Source organism: Tachypleus tridentatus, chromosome 6 (genome assembly GCF_004210375.1).
Source record: "Tachypleus tridentatus isolate NWPU-2018 chromosome 6, ASM421037v1, whole genome shotgun sequence".
NCBI classification, from domain to species: domain Eukaryota; kingdom Metazoa; phylum Arthropoda; class Merostomata; order Xiphosura; family Limulidae; genus Tachypleus; species Tachypleus tridentatus.
In genome coordinates this window covers 14,570,234-14,586,717 of record NC_134830.1, presented here as the reverse complement: position 1 = coordinate 14,586,717, position 16,484 = coordinate 14,570,234, and the positions used below count along the sequence as shown (strand labels likewise).

The window sequence follows — 16,484 nt, the reverse complement described above, 5'->3', positions numbered from 1 at the left end:
GTTTTTGAATTGTGCAAATCAAATAAACACAACATAACCATAGAAAACATCCAGATATTAAGTAGGGAAGCAAATACAAACAAACTCAAAATCAAAGCAGCTCTACTTATACAGCAACTAAAACCAACATAAAGGAACACCTTTATACCTATACTTATTAATAACCTAACATCCACCTGCAATGCCCCCTACAAACTGGTACCCATTTATATTCTCATCCCTAAGACGTGTTTGTCAAGGGTCACATTCAAATACTCTCTCTTTCTTAACCTGAAGATGACCGAGGAAGGTCAAAACATTGTTCTCTCCTTATCAATAAGTGTTAACACCCATACCAACTGTTCTGAGATATACAAACTACTATTTAATGAATTTGTCAATAAGATTGAAATCAAATTGTAGATTGTAATTTAAACTTTAATATTATGTATGAGTTAATTTCTTAATTTAAAAATAAATATTAAAATAATACATTTAAATATAGATTTTAATGAGTCATGAGATACGTTGAATGAAGCACTGTTTAATATTAGGTGTTTGTGATATCAAAGTACTAAGTGTGTGTAGTTTCCTACAAATTACTAATATTATCAAGCTAGAATATAAAATTAGAACCTTGTATCTTTTATATTTCTTAGATATGGCTTATGTACAAAATCATGCATGGTGGTCCTGTTCAACTCTTTCAGTTTTTTTAAATGACTTCTTGTATACACTTTCTTCAGTATTTGACATGTTAATAACTAATCAATGACTTAAAATGTCCCCCTAGTGGTTTTCTCAATTATTTTAATATTAGGAAATGTTACCTCGTTTCTTCAATCCAAGATTTCAGTGAGATGTATGCTGTTTTTAGTCGGCTTAAAATTTCATATTTTTTAAAATCTAAATAAATCTTAGTTACTACACTTAATAAATTATAGTGGAATTCCATGGTATTATTGTAGTTATGATTTCAAAGGTCACAGCTAGAAGAGATAAATGTTTGCTTCTTTATTTATTGTTTTATATTTTAAGAAATATAAGTTTCATAACATTTCTAACTAGTAATAATCTAAATATGTATATAATGTATAAAAGTTTAAATGTTACTGCATAGTATAAAATAATAGTCCATTAAAATGCAGCCAAAACTAGATCAGTTTTATAATATTGGATATATGGTAACATGAGTGCACATGCACTGCATCAATGCAAGTTATGTAATGTTAGCTAGGCATGATGAGAAGGTCAATATAATAAACAATAATATATATAGCATTATGAGACTTAAGCTACTTAGACTAAACATTTGTATTTTCATGGTATAATTTATAGTCATTCGAGCACAAAAATGAACAAAAATTATATTAATTTCCTAATTTTTTTATAATGATTACAATGTGGTCAGTTGATAGACCCCTCAAAGTGTATAGAAAATAGCATAAAAGATCAAGTTTTGCTAAAAACAAACATTTGAAATGTATTTAGGAGATTTGAGATTATAAAAATATTTGAGATTTTTAGGATGAAGAATATTTTTTAATCGTAACATGAAATCACTTCACCCTAGGACTAATAACCAAACAGATTTAATATTTTCATAAAGCAGTCTTTACTAAAAATATTTAATTATAGAATCTGATTTTTTATGTACAAAACCTTGCAATCTGTATCAAAAGTCTACAAACTTTTGTGAAAATGCATATGCTGTAACAAAAGTTATAGTGCAAATACTTAACATGCAAATGTGTAGATAAACTCGCATGTATTATATCAAGCCTGTTTTGAAAGAATCAACTTCTAATATATAGAAAAGCCAGTGCATTTTGGTAACATTTTGTCACAATAGCTTTTATGTGATTTTGTTTAGCAACTGAAGTATAATCTAACATTGTTGTTAGTCTGTGTACTGAAAATATAAAGTGAAATGTTTAGATAACAAAACTGGAAAAATAGTAGTTGATTTCTGAATTTAGATTCTCCATTGATTAAAGAGGATTGTTATTTATTAAAAGGGGAGGTGATATAATAGAAAATAGTTTAGTTGAGAAAGGATTTAAGATTGAATCTATATTTTTACTTTCATGATAAATTTTATGCAGTTGGCTCTAAGTTAGGTGAACCCTCACTAAATCTTCACCTTAGACTTGTTTTACCAACATGCATTGCACTTAAGTTTCAAGGCACCATCCTTCTCTCATAGCTTGTTTGCACTCCTGTCACTAAAATTGTAATGGGCAGACAGTAATTTGTCTAGATAAATGCATTATGGCTTTTATGACTCCTATTTTAAGAAATGAAGCATTAAGTGCTACATACTGGCTTTTATATTGGTTAGATTAAGTCTAAAGAAGTTGTACTTTCATTCTATAGGTCAATAGTTACGCATTATTTCTCTCAGTCGTAGGCTCCATACCTTAAGAAAGACATTAAATTGTTGGAAAGGCTGAAAGGATGGCTATAGTATGATATCTAGAGTTGGGAAGGCTGTTATACAAGGACAAGTTAAGATCTCTGAAATTATTTTCTTGCCAAAAAAAAGAATAGTTTGTGGGAATAGTGTTGGTACATTATATTTTTCACACTTAATGGTGAGAACAGTAGGAGTGAGGGATACAGTTACATTTTAACAGTATAAGAGTGATCTTTTAGCTAAGACGTTTATTTTCCTGTTAACGGTAATTGACATTTGGAAGTGATTACATTCATATGTGATGAATGTAGCAGCTTTAATGGAATTGAAGAATAATCTTGACAGATATTGAAATGATACTAAAATGATAGCTTTGAAGCTTTCATTTGTTTTGTTTTTTTAATTTACTTTGGTGAATGGGACAGCTTTCTGATGAATTAAGATCTTTCTGTTGTCCATAAATATTATGGTATATTGTATTATTGTAAAGATTCCTGTAGCTTGTGCTAAAACACTGACCTTCTGCTAGTCACAGGTATTAAAGTTGACTACATTATATGTTGAACAGTTATATGTTATCAATAATTAGAAAGTTGTATAAGTGCTTGTTTGTTTCTTATTATGACAGTTATGAGTAAAAATGCAAATAATATTAATAATTGTGTAATATTAAATAAGTTTTTTAATAAATAAAACTGATCAACTTGAGAATTTCTGTCTTTAAACACAATAATAATGGGAATTAGAAGTAAAATGTGTTCAGAAAATATTGTTTTAAGATATATTTTGACAAAATAATCTCACACTTGAAAAAACTAATTTTGTGCTGGTATCTGTTGTTCCAGATTTTGCACTTTCTGGGTTATGTGGTCTGGAACACCAAAGGTACAGAAAGTTAACTTTGCAGAACTGCTTAAATAAACCATCAATGAAACCAAAAGATATAATGTTAAGAGGTGAAAAATTACACATTCTCAGAACCTCTGAGACCATGAGAAAGCCAAGATAAAAGAAGAGTTAAAATGTCAAAAACATTGAAGAAGTAACTTCTCTGGTCACTGGGAAGAACTTTCTTGATGACAAGAAACCCACTTGAAATAAAAATGTATCTCAGAATGGCTGGTATGGGTATTAACACTTTTATTGATGAGCAGAGAACAAAGAGAGCCAATCTGAAGATGACATAGGAAGGTTGAAATGTCGTTCTCTGCTTATCAGTAAAAGTGTTAATACCCATACCAGCCGTTCTGAGACACATATGGGAAGAATTTTGCTATAACATTGTTTTTGTAGTATTTGGTAGAAATTTAACAGGACTGTTCTCCTCTCTATAGTGTTGCAGATTTCTTTGCTGTTCCTGACTTTTAATGTAAATAAACATACACCATATTATTATTATTATTCTAAGGATGAAAATAAGGTCCTCATTTTGTAATAGTATGAGCTGTTTCAGGTTTTATATGCTACAGAGTTTTGTATATAAGTCAGTTGTCAAGATCTTTATGATATGATGCATATCTCTGTACAGTAAATAAAATTACATGTATATATTTAAAAATCCCATATTATTTTTCCGTTGTGGAAATGTTTGCAATAATAACACTGCTAGAGAGAGCTTCGCAATGTGCTGTCTGTAATGATAATAATTTGTCAACAACCTGATGACGTCATTTCAAACGTAAACTTAAGTTAGCTGTATTTCCTAAATACTTGATTTGAGCTCTATACATTTTACAAACAACTTGGCTCTTATAAAAAAAAAAAAATGCAAGGTGAGTTCTTGATGCAAAGAAACCTGGAATAAGTCTACATTGGCAATTTGAAAGCAGATAGCACACATCAACTTTCAGTCTTCTTCCATATTTTGATATAACCAATATTAACATAATCCTATGGATTTAGGTAGTCAAAGTCAATGCCATGAGTTTTTGCAGAGTTGCTTTTAAAGTTTAACTAAACATTAATGTTGAAGTAATAAACTTGGGATGAAAACATAGTTTATAATTCAAATTTTATATAAGTATAATGTTTAAAATTTTAATTTCTGAAGGGAATTCTTATATTCCCACCCATTTGTATCATGTGACACACATTTGTAATTTTTGATTCTCTTACCACCTCTGTAATTTAACATAAATTACACATCACTTCATAAATTATCATGTCTTTTCTTTCACAAAATGTCAGTATTTCTTTTTGAATTTTGCTCTTGGATTATTTATAACAATCAAAAAGACAAGATTTTAATATTCTCATTTCTCTATAAGGTTAATTTGTTTTGATGACTGACTTCATATTATTCAGCTTGCAAAATGATTGTTGCTATTGCTCGATGTACGTTGACCAGATAAGTAAATTATTTTAAGGCACTTGTAGCTTGGTAGTAAAACCATTGATTGTTGTTATTGGATATTTTATCCTGATTATTGTTTGAGTAAAGTTGTATACATAGATTATATTACAAAAAATGTGAATTTGTCTTTTCTGCTACAAACATGCATTTTGTAGAACAGCCTGCAACTAATAGGACCCAGAATTGATTAAGCTGCTGTGAACAGAAGTCTCATTTCCCTCCCTTTTTTATATGCAAAAACGGCTCGTTTGGGTTGAGAAAATATTTTACATAGAAGAGGGAACAACGTTTCGACCTTCTTCGGTCATCGTCAGGTTCACAAAGAAAGAGGTAACTGACCGGAAGCTGACCACATGTTTGAAAGGGGTTGTGTAACTGAGTGTCGGAATGTAGAGGGCAGTATCAGATGTTTGAATATATAATAATATTTTCTCAACCCAAACGAGACGTTTTTGCATATAAATTTTCAACAAGTGGGTTTCTCGACATCACTGATTATCATTTCCCTCCCTGTTTATTCATTTACACCCATAGCTTCAAGTGGTAGTTGTAAAGATTGACTTTACAATAAATAACAAATTGCAAATGTATGTATGTATTCCACTTGAAATGTAATTGAAAAAATGAATAATATTAAACAACAAGAAAAAGCAATATAGTTCCATTCCTATTTCAAAATTTTGTACTTTAGGTGTTAAGAAACAGATATCAAAGAACTGTTAAATTTTTAAGACTTATCCAACAGTTCCAAGCAAGACTTGTGGTACAAGACAGTAGGCTGGGAAATCTTGGATGGGTGTTAGATGGATTGAAACAAAGTTTAACAGCTGCTTTTTAGAAGACATGCATCATTAGATACTGTCTAATGCAGTTGACTTTATAAGTTTCAAGTAAAAATGTTTTCAACTCTTGATAAAAACCTGTTTTTCACAGTAAAGAACACGAAATATATCATTTAGATTGACAAATATTCTTTTTAATATAAGTTGTTATTAGCTAAACAGCATCATTATTGTTACTTTAACAACAATACAGTTAATACATTCAAAATATCAATAATATGTTTATACAGGTAACAGTTTTTTTGTTATTAATATAAGTACAGTATCTATATGTGGAATGCTCTATGTGCTGATGGAATTCATCCATTCATTTATTTTTAGCCTAAATAGTATTCAGTAATAGTATAAACGTTATTGAATGACCTGAGTTTGATAACTTTTTCTTTCAGAGTATTGACCTTTCTAAGCTTTCAGAAGATGAAAGGTGGAGGTACGTATTTTATTTTTCATTAATAATTTCTACCAACTAAATTAGTACAAGTATATATTTAAATTCCTAATTTTTTAAAAATACTTTTACTGTTTTATTTGTGTGTTTTATATTAGCAATAGGTTTAAGGTTAGGCAGGAGAGATAAAATGTTTGATACTTGAAAAGAAAACATAATAGAGAAGATTGTAGGATACATATATATTTATTATCATTTAAAACATCAAATAATTAACTTTACAGAATAATAATGTTTTCATTATAGCAGCCCTTAATTTACTAGTGGGAAGAAAAGTTATTTGTTCACACCTTCAAAGGTTTAACTTAAGGCCTAGGTTCTGTCGGTTGTCACCATCTGTAAGTAGTTTACAGATGTGTCTTTGACCATTATAGATTATAGTAAAGTGGTATTTTTGATCCCATAAATAATTTTCAAAAGTTGTCAGTATGAAATAGCAGAAACACATACAAATTTTGGTATTTGTGTATTAATGGGAGGTCATTAATTTCATTTTTTTTAAAATCATATTTAATATAAATGTCAAATTAGCTGAATGTATGTGGAGATGGTCACTTCATGATCAAGATCCATTTAATTCCATTCTTAATGTCAGATTTAGCTGAATGTATGTGGAGATGGTCACTGCATGATCAAGATCCATTTAATTCCATTTTTAATGTCAGATTTAGCTGAATGTATGTGGAGATGGTCACTGCATGATCAAGATTCATGTAATTCTATTCTTAATGCTATCAAACATTTTTGGCTTCCAGAAACAAATGTTTTTTTCTATGAAGTATGTACGAGTCTAATGCCTTCTTATTAAGTTTTATTTTGTTGTTGTTGTGAAAAGAAAAAGAAACATAAATTGATCTAAATAAACTGTGTGTATTTAATATTGTATTAATATGTTTTCAATTTCTCATGTGTTCAAGTGATTTTAATGGTGCCCCAATAATATGCAAGTACCAACATTTTCTATTAAAAAATAAATTTTTGTCTATTATTACATAAGAGAATGAAGAAAAATAATTTATCAGTGAGGCTCTTGTTAGAGGAATCTCCAAATATTTGACATTTTTCAGTGGAAAATTAATTGGTTTCTTGACATTCAAATACTGTTAAAAATATTAGATAATCAAATGTCCTTGTTACCACTATGATATTTACTCATCAGTGTACATCACAAATTAACCAGTATTTAAATGTAAAGAGGTATTTGGGTTAAGTATATGTTAAGTTTTAAAAAATGGTAATTGTATTATTATCTTTTGGTAATAATGCAAAATTCATATTTATCTTGGTTTTTACATATTTAAAAGATGTCTATTTAATTTCAAGAACTTGCAAGAGAGATGTTTAATATTTGCACACATGAAGTGTATGCATTGATGGGCAATGTAAAGAAATTGCATATCTATAAAAATTTCTGCATGCATACTGGTTAGCTTAAAATATAATTATTGGTATTAACATGAAAGGTTCTCCACCATCATCTTCATGCTCTTTACTTAAGTATTTACTTCTGCTTAGTTTTGGAAACAAATTGTAATATTAACTTTAAAGAAGTAACTATACAAGTTTTCTTCCAAAATATCCACATTTAATGTGGTTATTATCATAATATGAACTTAATTTCAGGATACATAAATCTACTTGTCCCTTTGTTTATGTATAGCTTGTCAGGTTGTCACAATATATTGTAACGGGAAAAATAATTCTTGTAACTGAATCTGTAGTTATGTTTTTGTGTGCTAGGGATTGGAATTTTTGAGCTAGGAAAAGGCCATGGAACCTTGTAAAAAGATTAATTGACCAGTTATTTGCTTCAAAATGATACATGTTATTATGGAGTTATAAACTTTAATAGTCTGAGGACTTTTTCAAGTTGTAAACTTGTATATAAGCATGACAAAATTTTAAACATCAAATTTCTTTTATATTTTTGATTTATAGATTGTAAAGATATCTCACTTCAAAAATATTGAATGAATTAAGTTCATTCTCTTTGTGATTTTCATGTGCAAGATATACTAAGATATGTTTACTTTTTTTTGTAATTACATGAACATTTGAACTAATTAAAACATTTGGTTCAAACAAAACTGATAGTGGTTACTTGTAGGGTTAATATGTTTGTTTGCCAACTGATGGCATGCTGGATTCAACTCGTGGGTTTCCATCTGCTCACTTGCAGGCTAGAGTGATAAATATATTGGTGTAAAGAAGATAAATATAACAATCCTGTGTATACTGTAGTAAATTACTGCAAAAGTACTGATGTAAAAAAACAAAACAATGTGCTGGTAATCCAAGTGATGTTTTATATATTGCCAGATCATGCATGCTGATTAAGTACAAATGAATAGTGAACTTCGCTTATGCTACAGTTTACCACAGACCATTTCTATTCAGAACAATCTTCGTGTACATATTTTAAAAATGTTGCTTTGTTTGGTTTTAGCTCCTGATTAATACATAGCTTATTTTGATTTTCAGTTGTTTTTTTTAAAGTAAGGAGTATAAAATAAAGCAGAATTAAAACAAAATTGTGACAAGTGAATATAATACTTCTGGAAAGTTTCAGTTTTGTGTTTACTGAACACACCATATGGATGAGATTTTTATAATGTACAACTTTCATTTAATGGTAGGCACACAGATATCTTTTGATTTTTTACTGTAATGTGGTATTTTACTTTCTTTGTTAATTATAAAAACAAAAGTTAAATTTCTATTGTGTAAGATTTTCATGTTTCTATTATTCCAAACTGAATGATAAGTGTAGGGCATAATTTTAAACAGGCACTGCTATTGTTTATTAATTTCAAACATGGTGAAATATATTGCAGTACAATTTGTGTATACATCTGTAAATGTACGTAATTTTTTGAGCTAATTGGTTTAGTACTGGCTTATCGTCATGGTGAGTTGTGTTTGATCACTACAGGTTTCTATCATAAATTCCTAAAGTTAAATCTGTACCTGATTGTTTTTTTTCCCTGGATTTTGATTTTGCATTTCAAGTATATCTTATGCTGTTAAGATATTTTATTAAACTGTGGTTTGTGTTTTTGATAATGTGTGCATATTGTAACTGTCTGAACACGTGAAGTGTAAATCACAGATGCTGTGATGTTTAATGTATTTTGTAACTATTAGATTATGATTTTGTATTCCAGATGCATGATGTGTTTAACCCTATTACGACAGGTCATTTCATCATGTTTATTGATATGCATTCAAAATTTTATTGAACTACTATTCTACGATTTTCTGTCAATAAGTTTGGTATCTAAATGTAAATATTAAAAAACTTTAAAATATTGATTTTTGTGAGTCACTTGTTAAATGCAGCATTTGTTCAAATTAGATGTTTATGTCGTCAAAATACTGAGTCTATAATTTTGTATGAATTAGGAACCTAAGTTACCAATATTGACAAGCTACAATATAATATAAAATAAGAACCTCATTTTTTTACTATGTTGAGATATGACTTATTAAACACACTGGTCTCATTCACTTCTTTCTATTTTTGTAAATGGTCTCTTATATACTCGTACTTCAATATATGACATGTAAACAACCAATCCACAGCTTAGAATCTCCCCCTAGTGGGTCTCTTAGCCAATGTAATCTGCTGGAAAGCCTTCTTATTCTTTCAAATCAAGATTTCAAGGAGGTAGGGTATACCTTTAGTCTGCTTGAAAATTTTTTTTTTAAGACTTAAATATAGCTTAGTTACTAAGCTTGATAAATTATAGTGGAATTCTGTGGTGTCAATGTAGTAATTTATGGTTTTGGATAATTCAACTGGGTATATACACAGGGTGTTCGGAAAGTCACTGTGCACTTATATATTTATTAACAGACATGTTTCAATATAGAATACAGGAGGTAAATATGAATGACAATTATAAACAATGTTGAAAGTGACCTCTGTTGGCATCAATACAGGCTTGGATCCTTCTTATTTTGTTTCTAAACACCGCTATCAGTTGCTGGCTTGAAATAGACTGAATGAATGCTGTTATCACTGCTTTCAAAACTGCACAGTGACTTTCCGAACAACTTGTACATAAAAAAACCTAAACAAATATTTAGTTTCATGTCTTTCATGTGTGAAAATTTAAAAGGCTTTGTAATTTATGTGAAGCAGCAACATAATTCAAAGGTTGTAGCTAGAAGTGATAATTGTTTGCTTTACTTCATTATCTTAAAAAAAGTTTAACTTGTTTCTAAATAGTAATAATCTGTATGCTATACACATATAATATATAATAATTGAAATGTGACTGTATGTTACAAAATATCATACTGAAACACAAATTACACAGGGTCACTTTGTAGAAACAAGGTCAGTTTTATGTTATTGGATACAGTAATAGGAGTAGTCATGAGTAGTCATTTACATCAGTGTAAATTATGTATTGTTAGCCAGCCATGACTGGAAGGTCAGTATAATAAAAATAAATAAATAAATATATATATATATATATATATCATTTTGAACTGAAACTGTTTAGACACAAAATTACAAATGTTTAATGAAGATCTATAGTCATTATAGGACAAACAAAACATTACTTTACATTTATTTCATAATTTCTTATGGTGTTTATGAGGTTGGTCATATTGACAGCCCCCCCACATAGTTATGGTGGAGTAAATAACAAAACAAATATAGTCTTGCAAAAAACAAATATTTGAAATGTATTTAGAAGCTTTTAGAGACTACACAAATTGTATTTGAGGTTTTTTGGTATGAAAATCGTTTTTAATTGGAACATGAAAATTAAAATTACTTCATACGTGGACTAGATATTTTCACAAACAAATATTTAGTAAAAATACTTCATTTAAAAAAAAATTTTTATGTACAAAACAATTGCAATCTTTACTGAAATTCTACCAAATTTTACCCCCCACAAACACTGTATTGCAAGTTACAATATAGTTACTTGTGTATGCAAATGTGTGTATTATACAGAGCCCATCATAAAAGGATTAATAGAGATTTATATATTTATCTTATCATAGATTTTAATACTATAGTGGTGTGATTTTTTTTTGAGTTTGAGTAATTGTATTTGTATTGATGTCAGCTCTATTATTATTATTCTGTTCATTTTACAGTAGTTTTTCAAAATGAATTTTAAAATAAACTGAACTTAGTTTGATAATTTTTTAATGGTATGTTTTGAATGTCTAAATCTGTTTTAGGTTTTTAGTTGTATAATATTTTCCCTTATTTAGTATTTTTGTTACCTTTTTATTTCAATAATTTATTAGTTTAAGCAAACTTTAAATTTGCTTTAATATATGCTATGTTAACATTACTTTTCCACACCTGTTTTCCAAAACATATAACACTTTATCATTTCTTGTTCTTGATAATGGTATTTGTTGTTTTATTTGCCATTACCTTCCTTTAATTAATTGTACATATTTTATCAATAATTATTTTTGATAGTTTTACTAATTGTTCTTGTTGTAATTTTATTGTTGTGAGTTTATTTAATTCATCACTCATTGCAGGTTTGTATTTTTGCAAAATATGTTCAGTAGCAATAGATTAATTTCTGTCTAATTGAAGAAACAAAATTTTGAAACAAAAATAAATTCCATAAACTTGGTTATTTTCTAAATCTAACCTACATACATGCTCTTTAAAGCTTGTTTTGGTAATGTACTGTGGTTGTGTACTTTTAATTTTCCCAATGTATCACAGTGTCTGATACATTCTACAATAGTTTTCTTGTGTAAATGCTATGATTATTATTTTTGCACACATGGGCTTTTTCATGTCTTTCAAAATATTTATATATGGTTAAATTGTTTTTTGTGATATATTTGCTTTTTTCTGTTTTTATTTATATGGATGTTGGTATATTTACTTCAAGATTGATGATGCTTTTATGTTATATTTTTAGTATTTTGTCTTGTGCAATGTATGATTTTCTTTCGGTCAACAAGTTTGTGGCTTATTATTGTGTTGTTTTGTTCAGCAGAATAATTTTAGTAGATTACATGTATTTTTCTCTTTTCATAAATTCCATATAATTGTGTATTTGCAAGTAGTTATGCATAACACATGCATATATTTGATAAATATTTATCACGTTTTGGAATGTATGATTTTATTTAAAAAAATAATTTTCTGGTTGTTTTTTTGCCAGATTTTACCTGTTTGTAATTTTGTATTTATGCCATTGACATGTAATGTTTTTCATCTCAAGTATTTTAATCAATTAACAGTTATATCATCTTGCTTTATTGACAAAGTTTGAAGACAGTTACATTATCTTAGTTTTATGTTTCTTAGGTTTATTTTAAAGTTTTTACATTTTGTTTTAAAAAATTCAGTTTAATAATATGTAACTTTATCAAATAAACCATGTTTCCAAACTTGAGTACCACTGTAGTTTTATTGTTTGTCAGAACTATATATCATTTTACAATAACAAGTTTATGTGCAATGAAAAGATATATTTGTATTAATATTAACATGTAATTAATATTATATTTCAAGCTAATTATGTATTTTATGAGACTTCTTATTGTATACCATAAACTTAAGCCACGTGTGTTTTGTTCACAATTGTTGAATTCAGAGAGTCATTAAAATTTATATTTAAATCTAGCATACTTGCTTCTCAAATATACTGATAAATTTTCCTTGTTATGTTGCTTTAATTCTTCCAACAACCATGTGACTTAAAGTATTAAATGTCCCTAAGACAGTGCGTAGCATGCATTAACTTACTCAGAATTTTCTACTTTCCCACCCTTCATGTGACATGTTTGCATGCATCAGACGAACTTAAACTCTACTTTCATGTCATATTTCAGACTTTTTTTCTATAATTATGTTAAAAGCATGTGCTGTCATTCTCACTGTGAAGTATGAAGTTCATGTCTTTTCTGAAGCTAGTGCTTCTAATAATAAAAAAAAAAAATGTATCTTCTTTTTAATCCTTATTCCTACAGCCATACATTGGCATGCAGATAGTTTTTGTTTTTTTTTCAGCATCGTCAGCCTTTATTGACTAGTATATATGGGCCATTAATGCCAGATTCTCCATGAGTGTGTCTTATGGGTGTTAATATAATGGATTATCAGCCACTTTTTATTTCCATGTACAAGTCTGTTGTTTTGCACATGCTTTGTCACCTTCAACTGAAGAGCAAGATTTCTCGTGGAGCCCTGGTTCTGAAGAAGCTTCTGCTTGTAATATTTCTTGTTTTACAGCCATGTAACATTTTAAATATAGAGTCAATTTCTGTCAGGACTACAGGTTTCAGTTCTTTGATTACAGCATTTAATTTTAGAATCTTTGTTTCTTTGTTGTCCTCCTAACATTCAAGTCATGATTGACTCTTTTAGAAATAGATGCAATTTTTAAAAAATGGAATTGCCTCACACCTCCACTTATCTGGCATTTTTGGTTAAGATCATCTTCATCTGTTCATTTGAAATATTAGGTTCATACCTGAGGGATTTAGTTTTTTGAAAAGATGGGATCTTCTTTTCTGACTTCTTATCTCTTTCACCCTCACTATGATAACACTTAACTTAAGACTTTCTTCCTCAGAGCGTGTATCAGCTGTTCTTGTCCTTCAGATTAATTTTCCCAGAAACAAATAGCTGCTTTCTTTCTTTGTCTATCTAGCTCTTACTGACAAGATCAGATTATGGTTTAATGGAGCTCTAGGCCCAAGTAATATCCAAGAAAAATAACTTATCATTGCTAGTTTTACAAACCATAACTTTTTTACATGGATAGCTGGCAGGATCCCTGTATGGCCAATGCCCTAGGTCCAGACTAAGGTGGCCTCTATGTTAATCTGGTACTGCTTATTGGCCTAATCTACATTACCGCATGGCTTGCATGTAACTGTGTCAACATAGTTGTTAGGCTATTTTAATAAAAATTATTTTTTTTTTCAACATCCCTTTTTGCAATTGCCAATATTTACTCTGAATTGATTTCTCAACTAAGAGATGCTTCTAAGCAGGAGCAGATTAGAGATCTAACATCATGTTTTATTACTTCCAGTGGTTGTCTTGCTTTAGACATTGAGTAAATAACCTTCTATGTTACCTGCTTCTTACCCTATTACTTCTCAGTAATGTATTTCTACTTTTGGTTTTCTCTTGTTTGTAAAACAAAGTAACAAGTGGAGTTGGTCTTCTCAATTTAAACAACAGCTTTCTTTCCAAGCAGATTCTCTTTTCGATCTCTCAGGATCCTCTTAGATCTTAGATCTCTTAGATCCTTTGTTCTTTTGCAGGACCCTGAGGTTCATCATATTCTTCAACTTTGAGACAATAACTCGCCTCTTCACATGGTAAAGCTACCTTCCTCATGCAGCTGTCTGTGAAATTTTCATGCCACTATTCTTGAGGTAACTTTCACCTAATTTCACATGTATTGATGTGAATTGCACTGTTATTTGATGATGTCATTGTGCAACAAAGCACTCCATCATTAGGAGGATGACACAACCTGAACATGCAGAAACTCCTTCCTATGCACTTCCACTCATAATAACTGTAATGTTTTGAATAGGTGCATTTAAATTTCTTGTATCAGTTCAGTTAGTTGTCATTTACATTTTTAACAAAACTTCGATTTTCATTTTCTTTAACTTTTGTTTCAAAGGCATTAAATTTTATCAAATTAAATAATTAATTAATTAAATTCTCAAATTACAGTGATTGATAAGTAGACCTCTGTGAGTGATGTTATTCACAAAGACCTTATATCTACTAGGCTTGTGGAAGCTTATTAACTTTTGGGGGCATTGCAGCCACTGTTTATCCTGATGTGTATTACCACTTGGTTACTGGGCCTTGTACTCTTGCCCTGTTGACCAAAGTTCTTTTTCTACAGTCAGGAAGGATATGTCAGACTACAGTTTTCATTTTATTTGCTTTGGGTAGTGTCTTACCTTTCAAGAAATGACCTTAACCTTCTAGTCTCTTTCTGGATTTCATTCTCTGCTATGTTTCTTATCTTTGCCATTGTCCTTTATTATTTTTCATCTTTTATTCCAGTGCCCACAATTCTTGTAGTAAACCTAGTCTTTCCTCCTTGCTTAAGATTTATGCTATTTATACTTGTGTTAAGATTTATACTATAGGGTGTTCGGAAAATCACTGTGCAGTTTTGTCTGTTAATAAATATATAAGTGCACAGTGACTTTCCGAACACCATGTATTTCTTTGTTGTAATAGCTTTTCTCTTACAACCAAATGCCTTATTCCCCTTGTTTGTTAGTTTTTTCTGTCCTGACTCAGAGTTTTTCCTTTCCACATTTTCTTCTCACTACCCTGCTTTATTTTGTTGCTTATCTCTGCATTTCATCTGGGATACTTCATCATGCTTCAGGTGGGTTTTCTGTAGATATGCTTTCTACTCTTTTTTTTTACCAGCTTGGTTTGTTACACTTCTCTTGCTCGATCCTTGCTTATTATTTACTCTATTTCCTTGTTAAAATGGCTCCTATCTTTATAACCAAATGCCTTATTACCCATGGGTTTGTGATTTTTTTTTTATCCTGATTTGTAGACTCTTTTTCTTTCCCTATCCTTCATTCTCAGACCTTGGTGTCAATTTGCTCAGCTTGTGGATTGTGTCAATTACTTTTTATTTTTCTCTGTGGTTTCCCATTCTTGTGTTTTTTATCATTTTTTTAATGACCTTTCCTTATATCCTCACCTCTCTGCTTTTCAGGCTTCAGTCCTCATTATCTTCTCAGGTTTTTATTGTTTTCTTGACCTTGGACACTACTTTTGTTTCTTGTCTAAATCAATATATCCCTCACTTTTCCATTCCAGGTTATAAGTTTTTTTTTTTTTTTCTCACCCTACCTATACTAAGACATCTAATTCATCACTCTTCTCATCAGTGACTTTTGTGTCATGTTTAGCCTTGTGGATACCCATCTCTTCCTTTGCTACTGTTTGTGTAATTTTTCATTTCTCTACCATGATCTCTTTTTCTCATTTTTCTTGTCTTTGTTCTTCTTCTGTTCTTGCCAACTTCATCTATGTTTTTTTCCCATGTTGCAGTTGGCCATGGTTAATGTGTTGAACATCTTCCTACATATGCTTTTTGATCCACATTTCATGTTTTCTACATTCTGTCCATCAACTTCACATCTTCCATTTTCTTGCTCTTTTCTTTAATGTAACATTGTTTTCTTTTATTTTCATTTGTATTATGAGGCATTTTCTCACCAAATTCAAGGCCCAGGGCTGGCATTCCTTTGGCCCTTTCTTAGATCTATCCTCTTATCACTTTCTTTTGCAAGAGGTTACTCAGTTGAGGTGTCATGTCATGAGATTTACATTCTTTCTCATTCACCTAGTCTTTGATACTTCTGGGCATTTCTCTTCTCTGTTTTTCACAATTAAGTTCAGCCTTATTCTCTTCTGCTGCAAGCTGTGGCATA

General features: G+C 29.8%; 1 protein-coding gene across 1 annotated transcript in view; it reads left to right on the top strand.

Annotated features, from left to right (window-relative positions):
- The window catches only part of LOC143251966 (E3 ubiquitin ligase Rnf121-like), a 57,558-nt gene that overhangs the window by 4,197 nt on the left and 36,877 nt on the right, over positions 1-16,484 (top strand). Inside the window, 1 exon segment of the mRNA XM_076503378.1 lies at positions 5,980-6,020. Within this exon segment, the coding sequence (XP_076359493.1) occupies positions 5,980-6,020 (41 nt within the window).